General features: G+C 42.3%; 1 protein-coding gene and 2 long non-coding RNA genes across 7 annotated transcripts in view; 1 reads left to right on the top strand and 2 right to left on the bottom strand.

Moving 5' to 3' along the window:
• Positions 1-10,941: 10,941 nt before the first annotated feature.
• Positions 10,942-13,141, bottom strand: LOC117010438. Its single transcript, XR_004420664.1, has 2 exons — positions 12,978-13,141; positions 10,942-12,287 (listed from the first exon to the last, which is right to left on the bottom strand). It is a non-coding gene; the product is annotated as an uncharacterized LOC117010438 (long non-coding RNA).
• A 1,705-nt stretch (positions 13,142-14,846) lies between these two features.
• Positions 14,847-23,680, bottom strand: LOC117010427. 5 transcript variants are annotated; one of them, XR_004420660.1, is made up of 6 exons: positions 23,580-23,680; positions 21,827-21,976; positions 21,262-21,345; positions 20,121-20,240; positions 17,337-17,434; positions 14,847-15,674 (listed from the first exon to the last, which is right to left on the bottom strand). It is a non-coding gene; the product is annotated as an uncharacterized LOC117010427 (long non-coding RNA). The 5 variants fall into 5 exon arrangements; XR_004420662.1 differs by lacking the exon at positions 21,827-21,976 and having other exon boundaries at positions 17,332-17,434; XR_004420663.1 differs by lacking the exon at positions 21,827-21,976 and having other exon boundaries at positions 14,847-15,671; positions 17,332-17,434.
• A 29-nt stretch (positions 23,681-23,709) lies between these two features.
• MICU2 (mitochondrial calcium uptake 2) overlaps positions 23,710-27,283 on the top strand; it is a 147,944-nt gene continuing 144,370 nt past the window's right edge. The window contains exon 1 of the mRNA XM_033051706.2: positions 23,710-23,940. Within this exon, the coding sequence (XP_032907597.2) occupies positions 23,710-23,940 (231 nt within the window). The remainder of the gene's footprint in view (positions 23,941-27,283) is intronic.

The following is a 27,283-nucleotide window of genomic DNA, read 5'->3' as shown; positions in this document are numbered from 1 at the left end:
GGGAGGCGGAGGCGAGCCCGCCCCGCACCGCTCCGCAGCCCGGCCCCGGCCCGCTCTGCCGCAGGTAACCGGGCTGCCGCTGTCCCAGGCGGGGTTCAAACTCACTCCGGCGGGCAAACCGGCGGGGCGCAGGAAGTTCGGGAGCTGGAGGGGGATGTTGGGGGTGCTTATTGCCCACGCCGCAGTTTTTGCTTTCTGCACTGTGCCCCCGCCCCGGCAGCCCGCAGCCCTCCCGCTCTGCCCCTGCGCTCGGGGGATGCCGCTGCCGGTGCGGACCCGCCGGGGCCCTGCCGCCGCCCGGGACGCCCCGCGGGCCAACCGCGGCTCCTCGCTCGGCCCCAGTGTGTAAGAGCGCGGTGGAGGGGAGGAAGAAGGAGCAGGAGGCGGTATGGGGGAGACAGGGGTAGGGTGCGAAGTACGTGCTCTCTTTGCCCCCAACCCCTCCCCCCCGGCTCCTCAAAATTAAGTTATTTGAAACTGTCGGGAGAGACTCGGCGAGTGGAGAGAGGGTTTCTGTTTCTTCTTATGATGCCCAGAATTGGTGTTATTGTGGTTTTGCCCTTCGAAAAGAGCTGTGTGAATCAGCAAAGGGACAGAGGGTCTTCTGTATTTGCAAAAGTGTTCTTGAGCAGAGCTCAGGGACTGGGCACGATGCGGAGCTTTGCAGGAGGGAGAGGACACTCCGGCAGCTCCTTGAATTGAGCACAAAACGTAAAGACAGGCGCTTTTGGGAATGGTGGTGGGGGGAGAGAGAGAGGCAGGGAGAAAAGGAGGAGAAACATAATATCTTGGGGGCTGGGGGAAGAGATTGCATGGTGTGAATGATGATGTGCACCGCTGAGGTAGCGGGGTCCGGGAAGGTCATCGGTGGAGCCTGGAAAGAGAACTCTAGAGAAGGAGAATTTTGCAAGGGGGTTAATTAAAAAAAAATCGACTCTGCATGTCCTCCTGCTCGATGGGTATGAGGTGGAGGGGGTGGCTCTCCTTGCCTTCCCCACCACAAAAGCCAGCAGTCCAGCTCTGACTGGTGCAGCTTTCCTGCATCCCCCTGCTTGCCAATGTGACTAAACACGAGAGGAGGGAGAGAAACTAGTTTCCATGTCTAGCGGGGAAACTGCAGCAGGGAAAAGCTGTGTCCTGAATCCACAAGGACCTTTAGGGAACTGACTCACGCCAGTGGCGCATGAGCCACCCCTCTTTTATTTGACTCCAATAGTCTTTATTGCAATTTGAAGGACGGGATGCAGAAGCTTCAGAGCATGGTCACATCACTCTAGTTCTGTATAACCCACAAAAAGAAACAGTTGCGGCATGTCAGCCCATGCATTTCAATATGCGGAACAGAAAAAAAAAAAACACCACCAAAGCAGTAAATTCCTTACTCCCTGGCAAATAGTTACAAAGCATTTACCCTTTTTTTTTTCCCCCCCCCAGGATTTAAGGACACTGCTCTCACACACCGGTTATATCAGCATGAACAACTGCAGAATGACTTGGGAAAAACTGCAGAACTCACCATGTCAAAAATCATCATTCTTTATCAAGTGGATCATGGCAGTACCCAGAGGCCCCATTCAGGGCTCACAGTTCCATTGTGTTGGATACTGTAGACACATGTAATAAGAGAGATGGTCTATGCCCAAAGAGCTTATGATCTTAACCCATGATGAAAGACAACAGGTGTATAGTACAAACCCATGGGGGAAGGATAAGGGAAAAACAGCCTTGAGACTAAAAAGCAACAGGCCCAGCCAGTGACAAGTGTTTGGTGTCAGAAGGAAGTTTTAAGGAGATTTGAAGGAGAACAATAAAGGAGCTTTACGGTTATTAATGGGGAGATTTTTCCATGCATAATGGCTAACTTGGAAGAGAACATAAAATTGCTTGTTAAAAAATTGGACTGTGGAAAAGTGAAGGTTTGTGCCACCAGCAAAGCAGAGGGGAATATTGCTGAGTGAGCACAAGGGCCTGGTATCTGGTGTGCTCTCAGGAAAGAGGTTCCCAGCTCCTTTCTAGTGCTTTAAATTTGCACTTCTATTTAAGAGTATCATATGGAATTTTTTTTTTCTTCTACTTCAGTCTTCAGTATTTTCTATCTTGTACTTCACACCAGCTTACCTTATGAAAAATATCTGAAGGCAGAAAAGAAAGTATTGGTATAGTTGCTTTTTTTTTTTTTAAGGGACTTAAATGAAAGCCCACAGGTTATTTGCTATAGGAAGTTTAGTGTTATAAAAGTGTTATCTAAGTTGAGGCTTTGATGTCTGAATTACTCATAAGTATCAAAGCCACACATGAATTATGCAGGACATCCCCAAAATTATACCCATCTGTGAGTAGGTGGTGTTCCAACCTTGCTTCACATAAAATCTATGTGTGATGTGTAATGTCAAACTTACCCCTTACAGAAGTTTGGCATGGCTGATAGTTGGGGCTGTATTAAAAACCTACACTTTTATCCCCAAGACACTGAGGCAGGAACATCCCTAGCTCCCCTCTACTCGAGATTCACACCCACTTCCCTTATACCCTCCTGGAATTAAAGACTGCATCTGCCACAGTGAGTCATCAAGAGCTTACTCATCAGCTTTATGCAGGATTTTAACTCCTGAGAGCAGAACTGGTCAGAAGGATCCTGTATTTCTTGAGGAGTTCCTGGCACACGTTCTCCTCACATGTACCACACTAATGTGACACCTCTGTCAGGTTTTAGACATTATGACACTAGTAAAAGAAAACTGTTTCACCTGTACTCTGCCAACTAGTTTAGTTTTAAAAGATCTTTTCACATATCATTTTTCGAGTGTCATTTAAAAAAAAAAAATTCAGCCTGCTCAAACAGTTTTTTCTTGTTTTGTTTTTTGTTTTGTTTTGCTTTGTTTTGTTTTAACTACCCCCATATTGTATAATTTCACCAAGAGCAGGTTCTTATTCTGGACCTTTAATGTATCCCAACCTTGCAGACAGAGAACTGAAAGACTTAATTATCAAAAAGAGGTGTCATGACTTTCCCATGAAACACATGGCATTTGCCATTTTTACTAAAATATCTTGAGGTAGAAAATTTTTTAAAGCTTTTTTTTTAATAACTGGAGAATAATATAAAAAATAATGCTATTTTCAGTTTTCTTGACAAATAATAATTTTAGGGTATTTTAAAGCATGACATAAACCTGGATATAAGACTATTAATTAATCTCATCTCACTTGAGAATGCCAGAATTGAAACATCAAGATATAAATGACTTGTTCTTTAACACAGAGAAATAGGAGCAATTTTAGGGCACAAATCATCTGACCTATTCTAGGCATCTACTTTAGGATGACATGACTCATGTGTTAAAGATGTTTAATTCTTCCTCGTGTATGGAGGGAGCCTATATTAGATGTAGACTTCTACATGACAGAGGTCTAGATAGGACTGCATGGATCCCACCTGCTGCCTTATACATGTGATTGAGCACTTCCCCAGAATGGCTGGTGAGGGCACTAAACTATTAATACAGTTACACAAATTCACACTCCAAAGAAAACTCATGTGACCTCAGCAATGAAAAGTGACTGAAAGTCATGATTATCAAACAATAGATTGACTGGAAATAAGGAAAACATTGGTGAAAACAAAACAAAACAAAACACAAAGCCATGTGATTCAGGTTAACTGGATTAATAAAAGAAATGTCTGCAAATTTAGAAAATTTAAACTAGAGAAATATATTTGCTTTCTCACTTTAGAGACTGTAGAAAAAAACAGTAGTATTTATAACCAAAAAGATTCCTATAACAATTCCAGAATTCAGCAGGAAAGGGTGTGTTCCCAGTTCATCAAATTTTCATGCTAGAGTAGTGTAAAACATGCAGTTTAGATGGAAAATTCCAAGAAAACACCAGAATCAGTTTCACCATGCCACACACAGCAACAGTGGGATATCTGACGTGGATTCTTTGTGGTGTTATGGTATTTCGCAGTGTACCGGAAATAGTGGATTCACATAAATAGTGGCAGAATATGATCTTTGTGACCATCCTAGGGAGGGAGTTATTAGGGTCCATGTTTTTAAGATATCTTAATTTGACCACAAAAGTAATACTGCTATTACCAGTCAGATAAAAGTCAAGTGCATCGACAGAGGTGTCAACACAGTCTTTTTGAATGTGTGTCCTTGTTGGTGGTACTTGAAGTGAGATAGCGTGATGTAAGTATGAAAGCTGCCAGGTACGTTTGACATTTCTGTGATGTGTTTATTTGTACATAGCTTGAATCTGCTGATTTTAGCAATTAATTGATTGTCCACTACGTTGCAAGTCCCTCCAGCTCAACAGCCAAATTGCCACTGATAGAAAAGAGAAAAGGGGAGGAAATCAGGGTTGCCACGAGGGCAGGTGACTGCAGAGGCCTCCACACGGCAAGCAATTTGTGTGGCAAGGCTCACAAAACACTGTGAGAACCTGTTTGCCATGGCCAGTGCTTTGCTTCGTGCCCCTTCACTGCCCAAACACACGCGGTGCCTCATCAGAAGTTTCTGCCTCCTTCACGCTCCCATACTGCCGGTGCTCGGTTGTAGCTGCAGTCTCGTTAGGGTTTGCCAGCAGGCTGAGGGCGTCCCGGAGGCCCTTCCTTTGCCTGGTATTCTTCCTCTCCGCATAATTCACTGCCTGAAAGATGAGGTGGCCTTCGTGCACCAACCAAGGCACATAGATTGACCATCAGGTGGATGCTACTTTCCAGATGCAGCCAACAGCCAGGTCCTGGCCACCTTGCCGGGCAGGGAGAGGGTGCCGCTCGGGTGGGTGTGTGCCCCACTTACAGCTCCACAGGCAGGCACAGCACCAGCCCGGGGTGCCGTCCCCCGACGGATTAGGTCCGTGCCAGCTCCACGGTGGCTCTATGCCCGCGTTCTGGAACGGCCAAAGGCCTTGAGAGCTTTCCCGATGGAAGGGATTACCTCTCCCTCCACGGCACCGTGGCCACCCAGGACACTCCATGCCGAATGCGCTGAGGCCGGGCTGCAGCGGCCGCCGAGGCTGCTCCCCACGGGGCAGGAGGGCCCGGGCGCGGCGGGCCGGGGGCTGCGGGGCAGGGGCAGCCGCGCTTGTGCGGGGCTCTCTTGCCCTCTAGCGGGCGAAGCCAGCGGGGCGGCCCCGCCGTGCCCCCGGCCGGCGCTGCCGTGCCAGGCCGGAGCCCGCGGCCCGCTCTGCCGGAGCGCTGCTCCCGCCCCGGGACAGCCCCGCCGCACGGGCCGGGGCCGGGCCCTGCGGCCGGGCTGTGCTGCGGACAGCCTGCCTGGGCAGCGCCGCACGAGCAGCGCTCCGAGCACGGCGCCTGTCCGGGATGCCGCCAGCACCGCGGCAGGCTGCGGGAAGAGCGACCCAGCGCTGTGGCCCCAACCAGCAGCACGGAAAGCTGACGAGCGAGACCATAACGGGGCGGTCAGTGACACCATTGGTCTTTGCGGTTCCTTCAGCCGCTTTGGTGGCTGACCATGACCCCGTAGCGGCGACCACACCTACGGACGGGGAGCCAAAGGGGAGCGCGGGCTGCGCACCCCAGTGCTGGGCAAGCACCGTGTGCCCGCTCGGCTGAAGGGCGCAGTCGCTGAGGACAAGGGAGTGCCTGGACGGGCCACGCAGAGACCCGGAGGAGCTCTGCATCAGCCCCCAGCTGAGTGGGGTGGAAGTGATGCTGGAGGCTGTGCTTGGGAAAGGAAGGACATCTGTGCTCATGTCGGGTGTTCTGACACATCGTAATTCTTTAAGTTGTTTAACCCGTGTTTATTAAGAACTCTCCTTTTCTGCTGATGGTTTAGAAAATATTTCAGAATTGCCATCTCCATCATCCTCTTCCTTCCTTGTTCCAAATCAATAAAAACTTAGTCCTTTCCTACATTATTTTAAGTGTACTATCTCCATCAAATAAAAGTTCTTACATTATCACTAGGAATTCTCACTTTACAAATGTTTTAGAAAATTCATATGTCTTTTTAAAACTGACAGTGACTGACTTTCTTCCTGTAGGCTTCAGCTTGACTTCAACACTTTTCCCATTTTACAAATAAATTTTATACTTTTTCTCCCTTCCCAATTTAAAAATTATTTTCAGTATTATATATTACATTTTTACTCTGACTGTTGTTGCAACCGCTGAACCACAAGAGGCTTAAAAGTTATCCTTTTCATGAAATACAGCTTGTTAGCCATCTAACAGAAATCAGAATTTGTTTTCTTCCCCTCTAAAGCTTTCCAACTCTCACTTATAATTTCCCATTTGGGGGGAATCTCTGATACCTCTGGGGTGACTGTCCCCTCTTGTGATTTCTTGAAGTAGGGTAGTGATGAGAAAGTTTTCTGTTTGCTGGTAGTGAATATAGCTGGGTCACTTGGAATGCAGTCACTTGGAAACCTCCACTCTCTGCTATTATTATAATCCTTTGCATGCCTGTGTCTGTTTCATTTGCTTAAATGCTATCCAATTACTTTGTTGATAACTAACATATTTTGCATGGCTTTGCCTGATGATTTTCTTAATCATTCTGTTGCTATTTCACCAATAACTCAACAGTATGTAACTGCACTCTGATTCAGTAATGTGAAGGAACAGAAAATAATATAACCATTTGCTTTAAATAACTATCCTGGATATATACTAATGCGTTGCTTTTGGTTGATCAAGACAAAAGTATCTCTGACTAGAATTTTGCTTGTTTCTCCTGAGCTTACTGCTTTGACAGTAAGACTGGAAACCCTTCCCTCTTGTACAGGGAGGAAAGGGGGAGAAGCTCTGGAGAAGTCAGTAGCTGTGGGGAGCCAAGGGACTGCAAGATTCCTAAGCCATTCCCCACAGAGGACTGCCATCTTTTGTTAAAGCCATTTCTGCTTGCCCAGTGTGAGTAGCTTTATAAAGGAACTGGGCACAAGGTAAAGGGAGAAGAAAAGGGACCATACTGTACAAACTGCCATCAGTGTAATCTTTCCATATACTGTTGTGAGCTACCAAAAATATTTTATATAGTGTCCTATTTGCTGGGGAAGAATTGGAAATGCCTGTGAAGTGTATATAAGGTATTTCAGATAAGGAGTTTTTTTATTCCAGATCTTTGCCATGAACAGCTAGAACCCATGTTTGCTGTTACAGGGAGTTAATGGTAATAGCTGTCTCTTCTAGGTTTAAAATAAGTGAATTCAGGCTTCCCAGAGAAGGAAAACTAACAACAGTGGCTCTGAGCTACTATAGAGCCTTCAATGTGACTTTCCCTGACTCTCTCTGGATCTCAAGGCCCTGCTTTTATGAGGGTCACTAACACGCTTCTGAGTACAGGCTGTATCTTTATCCCTACTGGAGGATCTCCTCCCTTTGAAGGAGTAGAACAGAAAAGAGTCTCCATTCCTTTGTGCCCACTGCTTAAAATTCTCACTGGTTTCCACATCCTACCCTTCATTTCTCAGAAAAATTTTGTTAAGGAGATGAAAAGCTCTCTACTAACAAGAATTTGCTTCTCTGCCTTCATAGCTGCTCTGGACAAAAAACAGCTTTCTCATCCTGTTGTTTAGACTTCATCAAAGTCTGCAAACCTGAAATCTGCTATAGGAATTTCAGTTTCCTCGTGGAAGCTGTTATTTCAAGAGAGCTTAGAAATTCATCAGAGGGTCTGAAAAACACATCAGCACTGGGAATCCACAACTAGGATTTCACGCCAGAAATAGATGCTGCCTGAACTACTTTGCTTTTTCTAGGCATTGCAGTGAAATCATTGACAGGCAATGGAGAAATAAACTGTTTGGGAGGTTCCTGTGCTTCCTCTGCATTAAATATCGCTCTAGGTTTGAGGAGGAGAATGGCAATTACTGTCAGGGATTCTCAGGGACTGACTTTATAGCACAACTAAGCATTGAGCACTCACTTCTGCAGATATGGACAAATTGGCTGTGACTACCTTGCCTTTACTGCAGTAGCACTGCAGCCAACAGAACTCAGCTTGCAAATGTTGAGACAGCAGGCAGACATCTAGTATTAAGTATCCTGCTTTTTTAATGGGGCACAGGCTTGTGAAGAAATACATGGCAAAACTGAAGGAAAATTATCTTGCCAAGCCTCATGTTATGCTATTTGTATAAACCTTGATACGAACAAGCAGAGGGAATTTGCTTGAACTTTCTGGAATTCATACCTTGTATTCTTGTAATCATCTGAGTGTTCCAGCTGTGTATGTAGGAACTTGGTTCTGCTGCCCTGCTGGGGCCTGCTAAGGAGAGCTCTGATAGACCAAACTTGTAAGCTTGCTCCCTTCTCTGGACTAGATGTTCTCTGGTTGTGTCTTCCAGTGGAGTGATGGTGATGACACTGCAAACCCTGCTCTTCAAAAAAAAAATGGAGCGAACTCCCACCTTAGGCAAGGTACCACAGCACGACTCCATTGCTGAAGCTTTCAGAATTGATATAAATGCAAAACAAGCAAATTTGAGTCTTTTATTCCCTAAGGTAAAAAATCTTTTTATAGTTCATCACTGCAAACACTCAGAATTTGTGGGCCATTCTCAGTCACAGCTTACATAATTAGGAAGATGTGGAAGTCACCATGGAAGGACAAATGAAAGCAAAACCCAGGTACACCAAGTACAGGGAGATGAGTCAAAGATCCAAGAATTGCTTAAACATTTACAGAGTCACACAGTGAATTTCTGGAAAGCCTGTTTGCAGTTCAGGTGCTCAAAATATGTGACTCAACTGTGAAAGTGTGAGGACTGAGGGCTTAGTAAATGATCTTGAATAGTCCTCTCTGTAGATTTGATTGTCACTAAATTTTTCCCGCATGCAGATTTTGGTCCAGTAGTCCCGTATTTTATTTATAATTTAGGTCATGTGCTGCTTTCATAATTTTTTGTCTAGTCATTTAAAGCATCTTTGCACAGTATTCGGACAAGAGCAAATCTTGGGGGTTGTTATTATTATTTTCCATTTTCCTTGGGTTTAAGCAAAGGCTATAAAGTGCAGAGTCTATGAAACACTTAAAATTCACTTTGAAACTTTACTTCAATGCTACTCAAAAGTTGAGGCATTAGAGTTGTCTATGAATAGTGAGAATAAAGCTTATTTTTTAACATCTCTGAAAGGTAAAAATAAATCTTTTTATTTAAGACTTTTAAGCAATTTTTAACGTGATCTTTAGCACTTGTTCATAACACATACAAATGTCACACTCAAAAAATAACTATACTGGTAACATGCTTTGAAAAGAGTCAGCCTTTTAATAAGGATGTTTTACAAGTGGAGTCTCTCTTCAAGAACAGAGAATCAAAAAACTTCCATTACTGAAATAACTTTAAATTATGCATTTATGAGAGCAAATATTCAAAAAAATAGAGCCTAAATTAAGACTGAAAGGCTAAGATTCTCAGAACTGTTCATTGGTGTTTCTTTTTGGCCAATTACATTCAAAACCTCTGAAAATGCCTTATGTGAGTGCTCAGCAAGTGAACTGCAGCAAATACTTGAAGAAGATTAGGTTCATTAAGATCTCTTAATAGAATCATAGAATTGTCTAGATTGGAAAAGAACCCTTAGATCATTGAATCCAATCATTAACCCAGCACTGCCATATTCACTGCCATTAAACCATGTCCCTAAGCACCACATCTACATGCCTTTTAAGTACCTCCAGGGATGGTGACTCCACAACTTCCTGGGGCAGCCTGTTCCAATGACTGACAACCCCTCCCAAGAAGAAATTTTTCCTACTATTCAGTCCAAACCGGCTCCGGAACAATTTGAGGCTGTCTTTTTTCATCCTGCCACTTGTAACCTGGGAGGAGACTGACCCTCACCTGGCTACCCTCTCCTTTCAGGCAGTTGTAGAGACGGATAAGGTTCCCCACTGAGCTCCTGTTTCTCCAGGTAAAAGAAACCCCAGCTGCTCCTCACAGCACTTGTGCCCCAGACCCTTCCCCAGCTCCGTTGCCCTTCTCTGGACACGCTCCAGCCCCTCAATGTCTTTCTTGCAGTGAGGAGCCCAGAACTGAGCACAGGATTGGAGCTGTGGCCTCAGCAGTGCCCAGCAGAGGGGGAGGTCACTGCCCTGCTCCTGCTGGCCACACCACTGCTGATCCAGGCCAGGATGCCATTGGCCTTCTTGGCCACCTGGGCACACCCTGGATCATGTTCAGCAGCTGTTGACCAGCACCTCCAGGTCCTTTTCCAACAGACAGGTTTCCAGGCACTCTGCCTCAAATCTATAATGTTGCATGGGGTTGTTGTGACTCCTCAATGTCTTTTAACTATTTAATTACTTATGTCCTAAGTAAGAATAAGGATTTCAGTGCCTGAGGTTAAGCTCCCACTCATCTGAGGCTCCTGGCCTCTCTTTTTGTAGTGAGATCACACTTCCATTAATTTGGGGTACTTTTTTCATATGAAAATTTAAAACACAGCAATTTCACAACCATAAGGTGCACCAGACTATAAGGTGCACTTTTTTTTTGCAGCGAGGCTCCTCCCCCAGCTCACCCCGTGTGGTTGCTGGACAAAGCCCCGCCTCAACCCGGCAGCCATTGGCCCCTGGGCCCGCCTCCACCCGGCTGCCGCGGCACTGCCCGCTCCCCCCACGGCTCACAGCTCACACTTCTGGGGTGGCAAATGTCGCAACTTTGTACATCACATAAGGTGCACCGGACTATAAGGCGCACTTCTGGGTTCGGGGGAAAATTTTAGTCAAAAGGGTGCGCCTTATAGTCATGAAATTACTGTACTCACTTTACACCACTTCATACTTCCTCAGCCCTGACTAATCACTACAGGTTTCCTATTTCATAGGATACACAGATATCATTAAAGATTTCACAGATATACCACTATGGTCTTTGCTTTAGAATATTTGGGTAGACACAGGGATAAATCCTGACAGGTTATGGAGAACAGACATGAACTGCCAAGAAGGTTAATAAGCATAGTACTTTTAAATCCATGGTACCTTTTTATTCACATGATTCTTAAGCAAACTGAGAAGAAAAGCTGGTGCAGGTAACACGACAGCATGCAATATACACCATGAGACAAAGAACATTTCAAAGTTCAATACTAAGTTCTGCCTGTAACTGGCCTTTCCAGCAATTCCTTTCAAGATTAGTCCTTAGATAAGCTACTCCTGAGTAGAAGGTAAAATTATATAGTTTTTACATCTTTAAACAACATTTAAGAACAGAGATCACAGACTTTGCTCCTTTTCCCTTTAAACATGGAGCAATCTGACTCCTCCCCTACACTTTTTAGGTGGGCACCACAGGCCTACAGCTCGCAGCTATTGTGTGTTCAGGGACTTAGGGCTAGCTGTGGCTGCTTTGACCCTCAAGACTTCAGCCATCCTTGTGAGGTTGCAAATGCAAATCCTACTTCTGTCCACAAAAATATTCAGCAGCAACCTCAAACCTCCTGAGGCAAGATTCACACAAGTGGCTCCAGTTTCAACTGCTCAATGGTATAGAACTGCATGAGCTTAAGCAGTCTTTCTCCAAGGGGGAATATGAACAGCTCAACTCAAGGTCAGTTATGCCCAGAACATTACAAAACATTAATTCACACTGAGCTGGAGAGGACAAGCTCCTGACACTGTACTCCTTGAATATATTCACAAGCACAGGCACCCTTGCTCCTCCTAATGCTGACATTTAGAATACATGTAAGTGCTGAAAGTTAATATCCATTAGGCTGCATTTACAAATAAGAAGACTGTTCCATCTTCATTGAGAACCAAACTGGGTATCTACAGACAACAAAGAAGAAAAAGGCAAAATTCCTATCTCATGAGAGATACAGGTCCCAGTCCAACAAACAAACCACCAGTTTAGACTGACAGGCAAGGATTTCTCACACTGCAGAATGCTGTCTCATGCTCTTCGGAGGATGTCTGTTCCCAGTCACGACAGCCTAGTTGGTTCCCATCAGTTCCAGCATTTCAATAGTACTGACTGCTGCTGCATGGCAATTACTGTTGAGTCTGCAGAAACTCATCCAATATCTTTTTGCTGACAGCATAAGCTATGAGATTACAGCGTCATGTGAACTGCTTTTACCTCTTGTCTTCTGGGGTTTGTTTTCTTGCTCTCATTCCTTATAATTATTGAAGGTTCTTACCCTTCTCTGCTTCTTTACTTTTTGAGCAAGGTGCAGTCAACTCAATTCAATCATCTTTGATCTCATTTCCAGTTCTGCTCTCAGTATGGAGCTATCTCAGCAGCTCCACATTTCACTGCTGCCTTGCCTTTCTTCTTAGTCATGCTTTAATGTGGCTGTTTGATGACTAAAGCAAGAAATACTTACTCATATACTGTGTCCTCAAGCTCTGAATCACTGAGCATTTAGAACAAAATTCTAGCATTTTGCTCCTAAGAATAATATCCAGAGACTTTGCAGTGGGTATTATGACATTTCATCATGCTCCTACCTATCTACTAAAAGCTATTCTTCTGTAACAATACGATCCTCTTCAACGTTTTCTACTAAATTTGTCATCCTCAAACTATGAGACTCCTCAAAGAACTATGTCTGTAAAACAGAGACTAAAAGAACATGGAATTCTAGAGCGAGATCCCGGTATCTTCATACCAGCTACGGCCCCTGTGCCATAACCTCTTTATCAAAACCACCTTTAGCACCAAAGGCTCTGAATTGTATCACAGATATCTTCTGAAATGCCAGGGGCTAATATCCTCCTCCTCCCACTCATGGCATGAGCATTCTCAGTTGTGGAGAGTTAGAGCTACAACAGAGCCAGATGAACAGCTGATTTAACTGTCTCCTGTCAACGATGTACCACATCCACACAGAGACAATCCCTATAGCACAAAGTGGTCACTAGAAATGTTCAAAACTCAAGCTCTTTCATTAATTAAGCTTTTACATATTAAGCAAAATTTCAGTATTTTTAAAATTTTTCTTTCTTTGTATTTGTGTGACCATTATTCTCAGTGATTTCTAAGTGGCTATGTACCTTCAGGAGAGGAATCCTCTATGATATCTTGGTTCTCTGGATAAGTTTCTTTTTTATCCTTGTTTAACTCTTTTGCCAGTTTTAGTACAGCCAGCAGTCTTTAACAGATGATGGACCAAAAAGAAACATACAGATTTTAAGTATCTGAAAGTCTGTAGAAGTCCCTGGGAAAAACAAAAACTCTGGTTCAGTTTAAAGACAAAAGGCAGCACCTTTGGGAATTAATAATCTCCACAATACAAATGCAACTAATGTAATCCCAAAATAACAGGCTGTTTTACCATATATTGATAAATAAAACACAATCTGTGCCACAAACTTGGTTAAGAGAGTTGGAGTACCAACTCAGAGAAGATTAACAGTCCCTCAGAGGAGACTAACATGAGCTAAAAGAAGAGACTTCATTTTCTGAGTTTCTGTTTTATTGGTTTTGAAGAAGCCTTTTATTCAGCACTTCCTGACATGAAACCTTGATCCAGAAGCCTTCCAAGCACAAATCTCATCCAGAATTCAGCAGAAATGTGGTGGATCAGAACTCATGGGATTATGTCTGGTACGCCCTGGAGAGTGACAAGCGCTCATACATGCACATAAACAGCAGCATGTCTCTTCTAACAGAAATTTAGAGATTTGCAGACAGAGTTGCAGTGCTACATTATAAAGTCACACTGTAAATCACTGAAAAATCTAAAAAGAGAACACTTCTACCTATGAATTGAAGCTTTAGCCTGGGGTTCTAGCCCTCATTTCAGTTTGTGACATGTAAAAACTACGGAAAAAGACAAATACAATTCCTCTTCCTCCTCTCATCATCATAACACTATCGATCACAACATTCTTAGATACTTTTCAGGCTGCTAATTCAATGCCCACCGGCAATTCTGCTCTTTCCTCTTCAAACACATTTTTAATGTTATCCCATCTGATATTCAAGTCTGGTAAATATAATAAATTTGATTATAACTTAGATTCTCTAGTTATTAAATTAGCTTATTTTCAGAAACCATGCTGAATCTAAAGGAGAAAAAGCAGCAAATTATACCTGACAGCTTTAATACATTTATAACTATATGAATAAAAGATGTGATTCATCACAGATAATAAGTCTTGCAAAAACTTTGGGTGAGCTGAGAAAATAATGCTAACAGCTCTGCAAAACTACTTATAATTTATAATCATTTGAGCAGTGGGGAAAATGTGTCAGATTCTGAAGACTACAAAGTGGTCAAAATTCCATTACATTTGTTCTTGCAGAATTTCTCTTTTTGCGTAAAACCACAGCAGTAATTTTTACTTTCATAATTGCTGATATAAGACCAGGTATGGAGAAATGAGACAAGACACCTTTTGTGAGTAAACATCTTGCCATTCTCTGATTTGATAGAGGACAGTATAAACACTCACTTTGTATTCACAAGCCTAACATACAGTATTATTTATTACCTCTATGACAATAGAGTTGTGTTTCATACAGTATCAGTACTGTAACTCCAGGATGCACAGGAGAAGGCAGGACAGATGACTTTAATGTCTAAACCTACTTCTGTAAAATACTCACTATTTGTTCTGGCTAACCTGTTTTTAAGGGTAGGGGATGAAGATGATGAATAAGGCAGATTAAGTTTTAGGCCATCAAGTGTATGTAGAAGTACAAAAGATAAGTTCTGGTATTTTTTCTTACATCTTGCTACTTGCTTCTATTGGACCGTAGTCTGTCCTATCTCTTCAGAATGTAAATTACAACAAATTAGAATCAGTGGAGATACAGCTGGGAAAATTTAAAAACTACATGCAAGTGGATGTAAGAAAGTGATGAATAGTAGCATCAAACTGACAGACATCCTTGAAATCAAATGTGAATGCCAAAAGTTTGGTAATGCAGAAATCTTTATTTTTCTAAATTTGCAGTAATCATCAAAAAAATGTCCAAATAAAGCAGTATTTGCAGAAAATATGTCACAAACAGCACCTGCCTCCAGGGATTATTTCCAGCTCTGTCACTGCCCTGTTTTAAGACCTTAGGCAAGTCATTTCAGCCTAATGTGTTCCATGGTACAAAAAAAGAAGGTAATCAACCTCTGGTGACCCTCCACAGATGCTGTAATACCTAGTTCTTGATAAGGTACCCTGACCTTTCAGAGCAGCAGAGTCCCTTGTTGCTCTCCCTGCAGAGATTATGGTACTATCCCAACTAGCAGTGGCAGTTGAGTTTCTGGTCATCAGCAAGTAAACCTAGCTGTTGAATATACAGTATTACATACAATAAAACAGATGTTATATAAAAAGACTGAGGAGGAGAGTACACTAAAAGGAGAAGACAAAAAGGGATTCCATGGGTATTAACTCATTTAGATCCTACTTAATCTGTAACAAAAATTGCCAGCCTACAATTTATTCATAATACAATAATGCAATACTTATTCTTCAAACTTGCCTTCCACTTTATCTATCCAGGTCTGACAAGAGCAGTGGGCTCTTTGGGTGCTGAGATGTTATCAGCACTGACAGACCACTGTCATGGGTAGATTTGGGGTAAAGTCACACCACGGATAGTCCCTGCAGGTTGCCCACAGACTCTTCTGGTCCTCAGCGCTTCACTGGTGTCAGCTTCTGGAGCTTCTCAGGGCTTATGGAGTGGGAGGCTCCTGACTGACTGACCTAAGGTCCTCTGAGTGAAACTGGCAGTTTCTCTTGCTGCTGTGGAGAACAAAAAATAGCTTGCTGTCATCAGTCACCCCCTCCCTTCTCACAGAACCCCACCCACCTAAACCCACTAGCAATCTAGCATGGTATTCTGAGCACTCCTAAATGTCTTCAACTACCACAGGCAAACAAGCAGGTATCCTCTGGAACACCGGATAATCTACCTGTGAGAGCTCTCTACAAACTCTCTCTGCAGCAGTAATGTCTGAAGTGACAGAAGATATATATCACAACTTCTCCCATGCAACATTCTTCCCTCAGTTACACCTTGAAGTAACACATCCCTGCTTTCATCTGTCATCTGGGTGGCACCCCATAATCAAACTCTGTCTATCTCCTTTGTTGCCAACTCTGCCAGCATATGTGCCCAGCAAGTTTGACATGCAGCTCCTTTCCAAGAATCTCTGCAGCAGCCAGACACAGTAAAGAAAAGCAGTATACAGTGTAGACATTTACATTTACAGCGGCGCAAAAATTCTCTCTGTTCTCCTCACAGTCAGAAAGACTGATATGGGAATTTCTTTGCTTGAGATTCAATTGAGCCACTTCAACATTTATCTTGGGATGAGACAAATCAGGCCAGAGATGAATATTTACCCCATTAACAAGAGCATAAGGTGATAAATTCAGATAGAGTCACCTATATGTAGACATTTATTTTTAGTGGGATGAACCTTACCCTTGTCTTACACACCTCTGCCCTTTTACACAAATCTCTTGGTGCATGCTTTAGTCCCACCAGTCTCCTCTCTTCCTCAGAAATTAAGTTATGGCTCATTTGCTGTGGATTCTCTGAACTACTTCAACTAAATCTCTCCATTACAGATCAGCCACAAAGAAACTACACCTAAGCTGCAGGAGCATGAGACCCATGAACAATATAAATGCCACGTGAGCAGGAGATTCCCTAAGCCTTGTGAACAGAAGACAGTCAGTGTATCTCAACTTTTTGCTCTTGGTATAGCTTATGCCTTCTTGGACACATGCAATTCAGATATTCCAGAATATAACTCCCTCAAGTTCCCTCTAGACCTTCCACTTCTCTAGAAAAAGGTTATGTAATGGCTTGGAAATCCTCTCTGGGTGTACTCAGCAAAACAGCTCCTGCCTAACTCGTGCCAAATGGGAACTGTCAACTTTATCCATGGCTTTGTCAGGGATTTTTATTAATGCCATTATTACTGTGTCTTTGTGAGTGGATCCAACAGTACCTTTTGATGCAGCTACAGACTGAGGATCCCTCACCAGCAAATATACCAAGACTGCCCACAATATTCACACAAAAAGTAAAGCTGTTTTTCAGCTCCGCAAGTGCCAAATGCAGACACCTATGGAAAAAGATTTGCTGACTACAATGAATTTCATATTAGGACTTCCAACTTTTTTATGGATTGCAGAATCTTTTATAGTGAAGTTGTGTCTACCACATCCTCGTTCTATTGGGTTAGATAATACTAAGTAACTAAACACATATATTGAAAATAATCATGCCTTCCCCCCCTGCTTATACAAAAATAGGTGCAAACACAGCTCATAAACAGAATTCTGAGCAAAAGAAGAAAACACTGTTTCAAATAATGGAATACATTACAGAAAACAGTAATTTAGAGTTTTATTATTCCCATTTTTTTACAGAAATAATTATATATACTTCACCATCTTCAGTAGTATTAAGGACGTGATAACTGAAGTGACTTTCATTAATAAATCACAGTAGCAGTACAACATGTTATTAATAGTTGCTTTAGAGCGGTCTGGGAAAAGAAAAAAAGAAATAAATATATGATGCTGCTTCTACTTCAACATTTACAGAAAACATATATTTTAAAAATATTTTACAGGTTACAATACTGATAATTCTGTAATTGTTTCTTTGGTAATACTGTGAAGTAATGCCTTGCCATCTTTATAGTAATTTTTGAACTACATAATAATAATTATTTAAAATTATATCAGTCTCAGTCACATTGCATTTAAAAATATAAAGTCAGAGTCCCTAATAAATCCTTCTGGTTTTTCAAGTAACACAGATAAAATTAACTTTGCTAATCTTGACATGTTTTATTGTACCCTTATGTACAATTTCTATCCCTCTCTCTTTTTAAGTACAGAATCTATACAGCAGAAAGTCTTAGGCAATCTTAACTATAGTTATTGCTGCCAACTCTTCCTATAAAACTCAGAGTGAAATACTGGTATAATTAAAATTGATTGCAATGCTCCCACTGATTTCAGAGAACATAAGAAAAGAGAAGAAACACTCCCTGAAATACAGCAAGGTCCCAGCAACACAATTCCATATTTACATAGGAAGGATTGGTAATAAGATTTCAGGAAATCCTATGAATAATATATTATAGGAAAAATACATATATAAATGTGCATACATTTGTATGTATATAAAAATACAGGTTAAAGGTCAAAACGGTAGGATTTCACTTAGATATAGGTCTCTCTTTTGAATCAGTGCTAGCAGCACTGCAGAAGAATGTATGCAAGGGGAAAAAAATGAAGGATAACTTATTCAGCTGGAAACATGAGGAAAATATAACCACTAAAACATGTACTGTAATTCCATTACTTAAAATGTTTTCAGAGGACCTCTATTATTGTTGCAAAAGTGCCATGGGATCTTATCATTAAAAGATAAAACAGCAGTTGAACTACAGTTCTCATCTAATAGCAAAAAAGTCCCCAGTCTTCAAAGATTTATGTATATAGTTAATTTTATGCAGTTGAAGTTCAGACCACAGAACTTCTCAAAATGCTTAAAATTAGGCATAATATATGCAACTTGTCACAGAATTGAGATCTATAGCCTTACTTGGAAAGTAATAGCAAATATACTTTTCAAATTTTAAAAATAAATATTCCTTCACAAAAGAGTATCACTTTTGATCTGCTTTTTGTATTAACATTAGCATTTAAACAGTCTATGTACCATTTCATTAATAAATCAAATATGGACCATTTCTTTAATAAATCAGATATTTATCACAGAAAGGTCACTGCCGACTTAGAAAATTTTAAAATCTTTCCAATTCCATTACTGCTCAAATTAATTTTTTTAAAGTAAGAATTTTGCTTTCAACTTTTTTCTATGATTTTCAACTTAACTTAAAAAAAGTAATTCTGAAGTTTGAGGGAACTTATACGCCAGTAATGTTTTTCAGCTAAGTACATACAAAGGGTGTGGGAAGACAGTGTGTTAGAAAGGTTAATACAAATGAATGCTATCAGAGGTATTTGGGGACACATATCTTACATAAATTTTAATTCTTTTCCTTTTAAATGCACTCTATCATGATAAGCTTTCAAGTAACTTTAGCAAGTTGAAAATAGTTGAAGCTAAGCTATATTTATAGTGTAGCTCCAACTACAAAGATTGCTGTGAACTCTTATTTATGACCTGAATAGTGTTATCTAGCCACAAAACGCTCACATTTCTTTTCAGTTTTACTAGTGGATGAATGTTGACTGTCTGGTAACCAGTTCCATTTCCAACATCTCCAAAGCATACAAAACAACTGAACTTTTCGTAAACTAACAGCTTAAAAGATTCTTCATCCAAGGAAGATAATTCAGATTCTGTGAAACTAATCTCTCCTCTATTTGTTTTTTGGGTTTTTTTGGTTTTTTTTTCTTGTGGAGGAGGAATGGGTAGAAATTATGAAAATGGTTAGGGTTGAACAGGGCTCTGAGCAACCTGACCTAGCTGAAGATGTTTCTGCTCATTGGAGGGAGGTGGACTAGATGACCTTGAAAGGTTCTAACTATTCTATAAATAACAGTCATACAAAGCAGCTTTGGGAATCCCTGAAGTCAACTTCTAGCCTTCATTATGAAGGCCCTGGTACAGGACTTTTGAGCCTCTAGAGACCAAGGTATCAGCTGGCCAACCTGAATGACTGTCCAGTTCTGTCCAATTACCCTGTACTTTTCTAAGTGTGCTAAGAACACTTTGTGTTGCCCGTTTTTGGAACACTGGTCTTCCCTGAGCTTACATCTTATATGCTTCAGAGTGTTTACCTTGTAATCACAGGCAAACAGATTGTTCTCATGCTTGCTCAAGTAAAACAGAAGTGATATTAAGAGACCATATAAGTTTGAAGGGGCTAAAGAAGGTCTGGCTTTGTGAGACCTTTCATTTCAATCTTCTGTCTGACGTTGGGCATAATATAATCTTACAATCCAGTTCTTTACTTACAAAACCAAGCAGTGATATTTGTTGTCTTTTGATTAGCTTGTCTGTTCAGCTCTGCCAGGAAAGTATCAAAATACTATTAGCATACTGCACAGCCTACTAAAATCTCACATTTGGTTGGAGCTTACTGTCATATGTACTTACGTTAAATAAGTCAGACCAACCCTCATGCTACTTCTCGTGAAATGGGGACATGTATACAAAAGATGGCTTGCCAGCTTCCCCCCTCAACTTACACACAGCTGATCACTGCCTTGCCCAATCCAGTTTATGCAGCATTTGAAGTCCAGGAAGACAGACAAGCATGATGGGTGGCCTTCAGACTAACTGACTGAATCCAGCTCTCAACTCTTACTCTGTAAGAAAGGGTTTAGACAGAATATAACAGGAGTTAATTTAAGCTGTTCCAAGAGTAAATGAATGCTGGCACTAAGCCTAATGCTCTTGAGGGGATTGGAGTTCTAGTAGAGAGTGAATCCCTCTTGGAACTTGGCCTAACGCTCTTAAAAGACACTGAGACGTGGAAGTGGACCTTCAGGCATGAGGAGATAGATGAATGTTTACTTGGCTTTTTTTTTTTTTTTTAACTTTGTAATGAAACTTAAAAGAAATAAGTTTCTGCCAAACATGATTTCCTAAGAATGACAGGACTCACAAGGGTTTTGTTTCATGGTAGTTGTTTTTGCCTTTTGATGTGACTTTACATTATATTCATTATGCCAAATGAAAGACTGAGAAAGGACTGCATTTAAGCATTGTTACATAACTATTCAAGAGGACATTGAATCTTAAAGAAAAAATACATTTTAAACATTTCAGAAAACATTTTATTAGTATTTTCATTTGTTTTTTCAAATTTTCAGCAATGCAAACACCTCTAGTACAAAGTCTGATGTCACCTCTCAGAAAGCATCTTTTTAAAAAGCAGGTATGACATCTTGCTAAATGTAATGGTTTATGCTTACAAGAGCAAAGAAGAGCAAACTGCACAGGATGGCAAAGGGAAGTAACATTTTAGTGCTGCAGCATACAGTAGCTGATGACATTTATCACCACGTAACTCAATTTGTCTATTGAAACTTGTATTATGTCTACCAGATTGTCAGCGTCATTTCTATAGACCACAGAGATCTTTGCTTTCTGTCAGAAAGTGATCCTGCATGGGGTGCAACAGAACTGTGCCTGACTCACCAACAGTTTTCTCTTTAAAGAGCTCTCAAGGCGCGTGTTCTAGCACCCACACCTGTACCAGCACAGTGACAGCAGCACAGCTATGAGCAGCACAAGCGCAGTGGCAGCTTTGTATTCCAGGACCCTGCAGCCACGAGGTGAATTTACTGCAGGGAGAAAAGGGGTGGCTAAGGACACTTAACTCACCCATCAGCATTGCGTGCTTGCAGCCATATGAGGATAGCTCTCTATTCACACTGCAGTTGTATCTGTTCCAGGCAGCAATGTCATCTAAGGAAAGACAAATGACCTAGTTGTCTTTACTTAAAGAAAAACTGAAAAGGCCTGTCAGAACAACGAATTAAACCTCCTTGCCTGTGCTGTGGTTGTGTGTTCAATATCAAGGGATTTGGCATTCAGAAATCAAATCTCTCAGCCATCCTTTACAAGATGTTTCTAAGATGCTGCCAGCACTCATGAAGTGCTTGTTATTGGTTTACACAGAAGGTGAAGTACTTTTAAGGTGTTTGTACAAATACTATGTGTCAAACTATAAGACTGGGATGGAAAATATTTTGTCTGTCTAGAAGGAAACAGAAATAGGCAATAGGAATTTCCAGCTAGTTTTACAGAAGAAGTGGGATTTTGCAGTGTGTTTAACAATTGACAGATTTCACTCCTATGTTTTATATTGGGATTAAAAAGGCTTTTCCCATATGAGTTAGCTTCTAGGTGTCTGGGAATAGGAAAAACCTTTTGCAATATACATTACCATGTAGAGATGGAAACCATTCACCCTGCAATGTTGCGTTCCTGGGTGATTTCGCAATGAGCAGTCATTCGTGTTCCTCAGAGAAGGTGTTTTTGACGGGTTTGTATCCTAGGGACTTGGGTCCTGAGATTCCTGAAGATGTCTCAAACACTTCACAGAATGACACGCAGTGAACAACACATGCTAGAAGGCAACTGGATAAATTCTGGGATGCTATTAGTTAAATGGTATCTGAAATTACACTCCATGAAACTGAATTCATGACTCTGAATTCATGTCAGGGAAGGAGAGTGAACTAAAATTACTTTGGTGGCACTGACGGATAATCATCTTTTGTCAGTGGAGAGAGGGCAAAAAAGCATTTCCATGTTTTAGAGCCTGTACCAAAACAGGCTCTGTAATGTTGACAATGCAGTACCCGGCGTCAGATCAGAAAGAGGTGGCAGATACAGTTTGCTTAAAAAGACTGAGTACTTTCTGAAGGTCCTCAACCAAAGTAACAGAAAATTGCTGTTCTCTCAGCAGTCTTTCTCCACATTCACATGGAGTTACTAGGTGAGCTACTCTCTTAACACAAATACAGGTACTGCCAACATACAAATGACATTTAACTTACTCTCTGCTTTACTTCATGTGACCTTAGCATTAATTTCCAGATGGCCCAAGTTTTGAATGTGACCAACTAAGTAATGTACGAGTGTAACCAACCAAGACCTAGAGGGATTTGTTAAAACTCTGCCAGTGAGAAAAAAAAAAAGCTACTCTGAAGCACTCACAATGAGTAGTAGTCTTCTGGCACAAGTGTTACTGCCAACCAAGTAATTCCATAATGCTTCTCAGTTAAAATCTGACAACTGACTATTTCTGTAAGCTCATCTTCTGTCATCTGCATTTCATGAGAAACTCTACTCCTTGAAAGGATATTCTAAAGTTGCTCATGTTTTTGTTGTTTCTGATCTGGATCACACACTGAGGAACACATCCATACGGGCCATCAACGCCTGGGAAATATCAGCGCTGGGAATATCAGCCCCGCTTGTGGAAGCTCACCTAACCTGCCTTGCTCAGTACCCCGCTCGTGATCCACAGCTCCTCATGCACTCAGCAGTGCGGGTCTGCTCTGGGAGGAGGCACATCAGGGAATGAGGTGAAGCTGAGCTCTGTGACAGACACACGGGGGTGGCCGGGGCATCCCTAGGGCCGCAGGACCACTTCAAGAGTCGCCACTTTTCAGTCCCTACAGCACAGGCCAGGCTTTCCGTTCCCCTTCCCTGACACAACCCAACACCTGGCCCTGCCCTGCCCGCCTTCCCTCCCCTCCAGGAAGGAACCCCCTGTTTCCCAGCGGAAGCCTGGGAGGGGGCCCTGCCTGCCCTCACCGGGGGCGCTCCCCGGCCCGGACGGAGGGCAGCGGGTGCACTCCGCCTGCGTTACAGAAACAGGGCAGCAGTTAGGACGGAAAGACTTCTGGGATCATCGCATTCAACCTGTGGCCCAATACTGCCATGTCAACCAGACCACGGCACTGAGTGCCACGCCTAGTCTTTCCTAAAGATGTCCAGGGACGCTGACTCCACTACCACCCTGGGCAGCCAATTCCAAAGCATAACCAACCTTGCTGTGAAGAAACTCCTCCTAATGCCCAACCTAAACCTCCCCTGACACAGCTTGAGACTATGTCCTCTCGCCCTGTCGCTTGTTGCCTGGGAGAAGAGGCCAAGTCCCGCCTGGCTACACCGTCCTTTCAGGTTACCTCTCTGCCAGCTCCGTCCCCTGCTGTTGCCCGGGTGGCGTCGCTCCCGTGGCGGAGCGGGGCCGGCGCGATCCCGGCGGGAGCGGGCCGGGGCTGCCCCCGCCCCGCGGCCTCGGGCCTGGCACTGCGCATGCGCGGCGCGGCCACCGCGGCGCTTTCCGGGAAGATGTCGGTGGCGTGGAGAGCGGCGGTGGCGGCGGCCGCCCGAGCCCCGCTGCGGGGGCGGCTCGCCGGGATGCGGCCCCCGCGCAGCCAGCGCCGCCCACCCGCATGGGGGGCCGCCGCCGCCGCCGCTCTGGCCGGGGGAGGCTGCCTGGCGGTGTGTTACAGCGGGCGCGTGTTCCCCACGGTCCTGGCTCAGGTAAGGCACAGCATCCCCGCTACCGGCGGCGGGCAGGGCTGGTGGGCGCGCGGGGAGCAGTGGCTGTCGGCGGCCCGCGGGCGGGTCGGGGTCCGCAGTGGTCGGACCCTGTTGTGAGGCGGGACTTGTTTGCGGGAGCTCCTGGCCGCGGTGCTCTGGCAGGTAATGCGCGTCCCCGGCCCCCTTGGCATCAGCGGCGTGACACTTAGGCTGAGCAGCCTCGCCTCACGGACGGGGCTCCGCCGTTTTCCGCAGCGGGAGAGGGCAGGGTTTGCCTTGCGTTTCGCCTCTCCCCTTGACAGCCCTGGTCGTGCAGAACGATGGACCTGTGTGGTTTGCACAGACACACGGCCTGTAGTGGGCTCCGTGTTTTGCTGGTAACTTTCAGGGGAAAACTTCCACGATGCTTCCTCAGGTGCTGTTAGACAGTCATGCACGTTTCTGTCTTTAATTCACGGAAGCAGTACTTTTGTAGTTCATACTTGTCTAAAATGCATCACACACAATGATTTTCTCTTACTATGTCCAAAATGTGTGGACTGGATGCTAAAATGTGATTTGCCTTGGAGCATCAGGGCACACTCAGAAGGGCGCTCACAGGCAGATCGTTATTGTTTATAAAATAATCTTTGTACACTTTATCCTTTTCATGGAGGCAGTGAGCGTCTTCCTGTTCTTCCTTCAGATAAGAAGTTACTGTCAATTAGAGTTGGTTTGTTATTTCAAAGCTGGAAGACCTAAATGCTTTGTGGGCCAGAGGCCTTAGGTGTGATGAGGGAAGAGGTCAGTCTATGCTTGCAGTATCATTAATCTACTTATATCTAAGAATTTTTGGAAGTATTCATTTTGTATGCCTTGATGTCTTATCTCTTAACAGTGATTAAACAGGCTGAACTGCAAGCAGATAAATAGCAACCTTTATTCTTGAGGACAACCTTTATTCTTGAGGACAACCTTTATTCTTGAGGACAATCTTTATTCTTGAGTCAAGAACAAAGAATTACTTTTTTAATACTGTTTAAAAAATATTGTAGTCTTCATTGTGGAAAATATCTAAGCTATCTATCTTCTTAGAAAACAGAATTTTTATTAGATGAGCATTTTTCTAAATAGATTATCTAGTAGTCCTGGTTCCTTGGACAGCATGTGTTGAACTTTAATTTACTGTATCCATCTCCTTAGCGAGGAAAGCATCCACTCAGCAGATATCCTACTGAAAATTTATCTCCTTGTTGTTCTTACATTTAGTTGTGTAAGTTTTTAGGCAATATTGCATTATTTTTGAAGGGCCTGTCATTGAGACCAATTTCATTTATGCATGTAACTCTTGCTTAAATAGGTATGTATGTAGGTATATATAAAAAGTGTTAAATGTGGGAAGTAATCACTTCTAAAAGGTGTTGAGTGAAGGGGTGATGTGTTCTCAAGGAGTAGTTTCCATGTAATGCATGGACAGTCCTATGAGTACGCTTTTAATAATTCTCAGGAGACAGGCCAAAAGTCTTGGACTTACTTAACTGATTTGGTTTTGGAGATGGTAAATTGCTGGTCTCTTCAAGTGTTTATTCAATTAGAACTTTTCAGTTTTCCAGTAAAATGATAGAAAAACCAATTCTCCATATATATTGTACTCCATATTGCTGCAGATAATGTATTGAGCTTTTTAAAACTACCCAAGAAATGACCATGCAAAGCATAATGCTGTAAGTGGATTGTGAAAGCCGTGAGCAACAGTGGTAGAGCCAAAGAGGCACGCTGCAATTTTTAAGCAGTTTAGATGCTACTTGTAGCTTCTGATTGATAGAAAATAGTCCAAAGTGAAACAAGAGTGTTGAAACAAGTAGTCACCTTTATTACATCTTTTGAAGCTATCTTTTTTCTCAGTTCGGAGATTGTGGAATCCTGAGAAATGAAAACTCTTTACACATTCTCGTAGTGGATAGCCTTATTTTCTATTATTATTTCTTTTCATTGTAACTAATCTTAACCAGCCTTGCTTGAACTTGTGCTGACAAACAATATTGTACTGTTTGTTCCTGTTGTAGTATGCTATGTAGTGGGAATGTTAGCAGCATGGCGTGTGAAATATTACAGGTTAAGACAAGTATTTGAAATTAAACAGCATAATTTTCTTATAAAGGAATACGCAGTGGAAATGTGTATGCTTCTGTATCATCAACAAGGCTTACTGGTTGCTCTTGAGAATGCAGTGAGATTATGCTACAGCGCTTCCCAATTTTCTTGGTGATGTAGTCTTGACTGTTGAATTGCTGCAAAATAGGTCACAACGTATCTCCATGCTATAAAGAACCAATATAATAACATTTATGCTTTTCAGCAGCATAAACCTTATGTTTAAGTAGTTTTGTCATTATGACCAATGTCATGTCTGTGTGTGACTCTGGTGTAAGCATAATTCGAGCCACTGAGTAACTTTCATTCTTGTCCTAATTACCATTGGTAACTTCATTGTACAGGCAAAGAGTTCACTGTAAATACTTCCTGCTTGTTTAGGTTAAGTAATTGAAGTTGATAACTCTATTTAGATTTTCCATTTTTCTCACTAAAACTAGTCTCTGTCGAAGTAGTCAGACATTTTTCAGTTTTTCCTTGTTCTAGGCAATTTCAGACATACAATTTCTCGTGAAACTGGCAAACAGTGTGCCAAAGGTAAAGTTGTATAAACTTAGTACTTAATCTTTTTTCTTCTTTCTTCTAAAGTTTTTGAATATTCTAAAATCAAAGACTGGTGCCTTTGGTGCCTAGTTTCTTAAATCTATTTTTAATTCCTGTCCTTTCTTCCTGCTGGAGTGGGTTTAATCCTGCTCATATTGGTTAGGGGCACTTCTGACTTCTGCTCAGATTAAATGAAATCCAGCCTGTGTATGAGTCTTTGCAGAATCAAAGGTCCTGCAGATAATCTGTTTTCTTTGTTGAGTTGTATGGATAGTTTCTGTTCTGTTTTGTAGTGGCACGTTTGGTTACTGTGTTTCAATATAATTGTTTATTCTGACAATGAGTTTTCAGTTCAGGGTTTTTTTTTAAATTTTGGCTCTGTTTTTTTGTCGCCATTTTTGCTGTCAAATGTTCTTACAAGGTGCATTAAGTGGTTAACATCTCAGTAATAAAGCGTTCTATATTAAATGTAATAATAGCTCAGATGTAATCTTTCATGATTTATGAAGTTGTTTTCATTCTCTATCTTCATTTGCAGACCTACTGTTTAGAAACATATGACTAATATATGTTGGCGTAAGTCCTTAGTATTGATTGTAAAACTCTACAAAAGATTATTATAGCAAAAGGAACACAATATTTTTGAAGCTTTTTCTTTATAGATTTT

The sequence above is a fragment of the Catharus ustulatus genome, chromosome 2 (genome assembly GCF_009819885.2).
Source record: "Catharus ustulatus isolate bCatUst1 chromosome 2, bCatUst1.pri.v2, whole genome shotgun sequence".
NCBI classification, from domain to species: Eukaryota; Metazoa; Chordata; class Aves; order Passeriformes; family Turdidae; genus Catharus; species Catharus ustulatus.
Note: the sequence above shows the minus strand (reverse complement) of the source record. Positions and strands in the feature narration are given on the sequence as shown.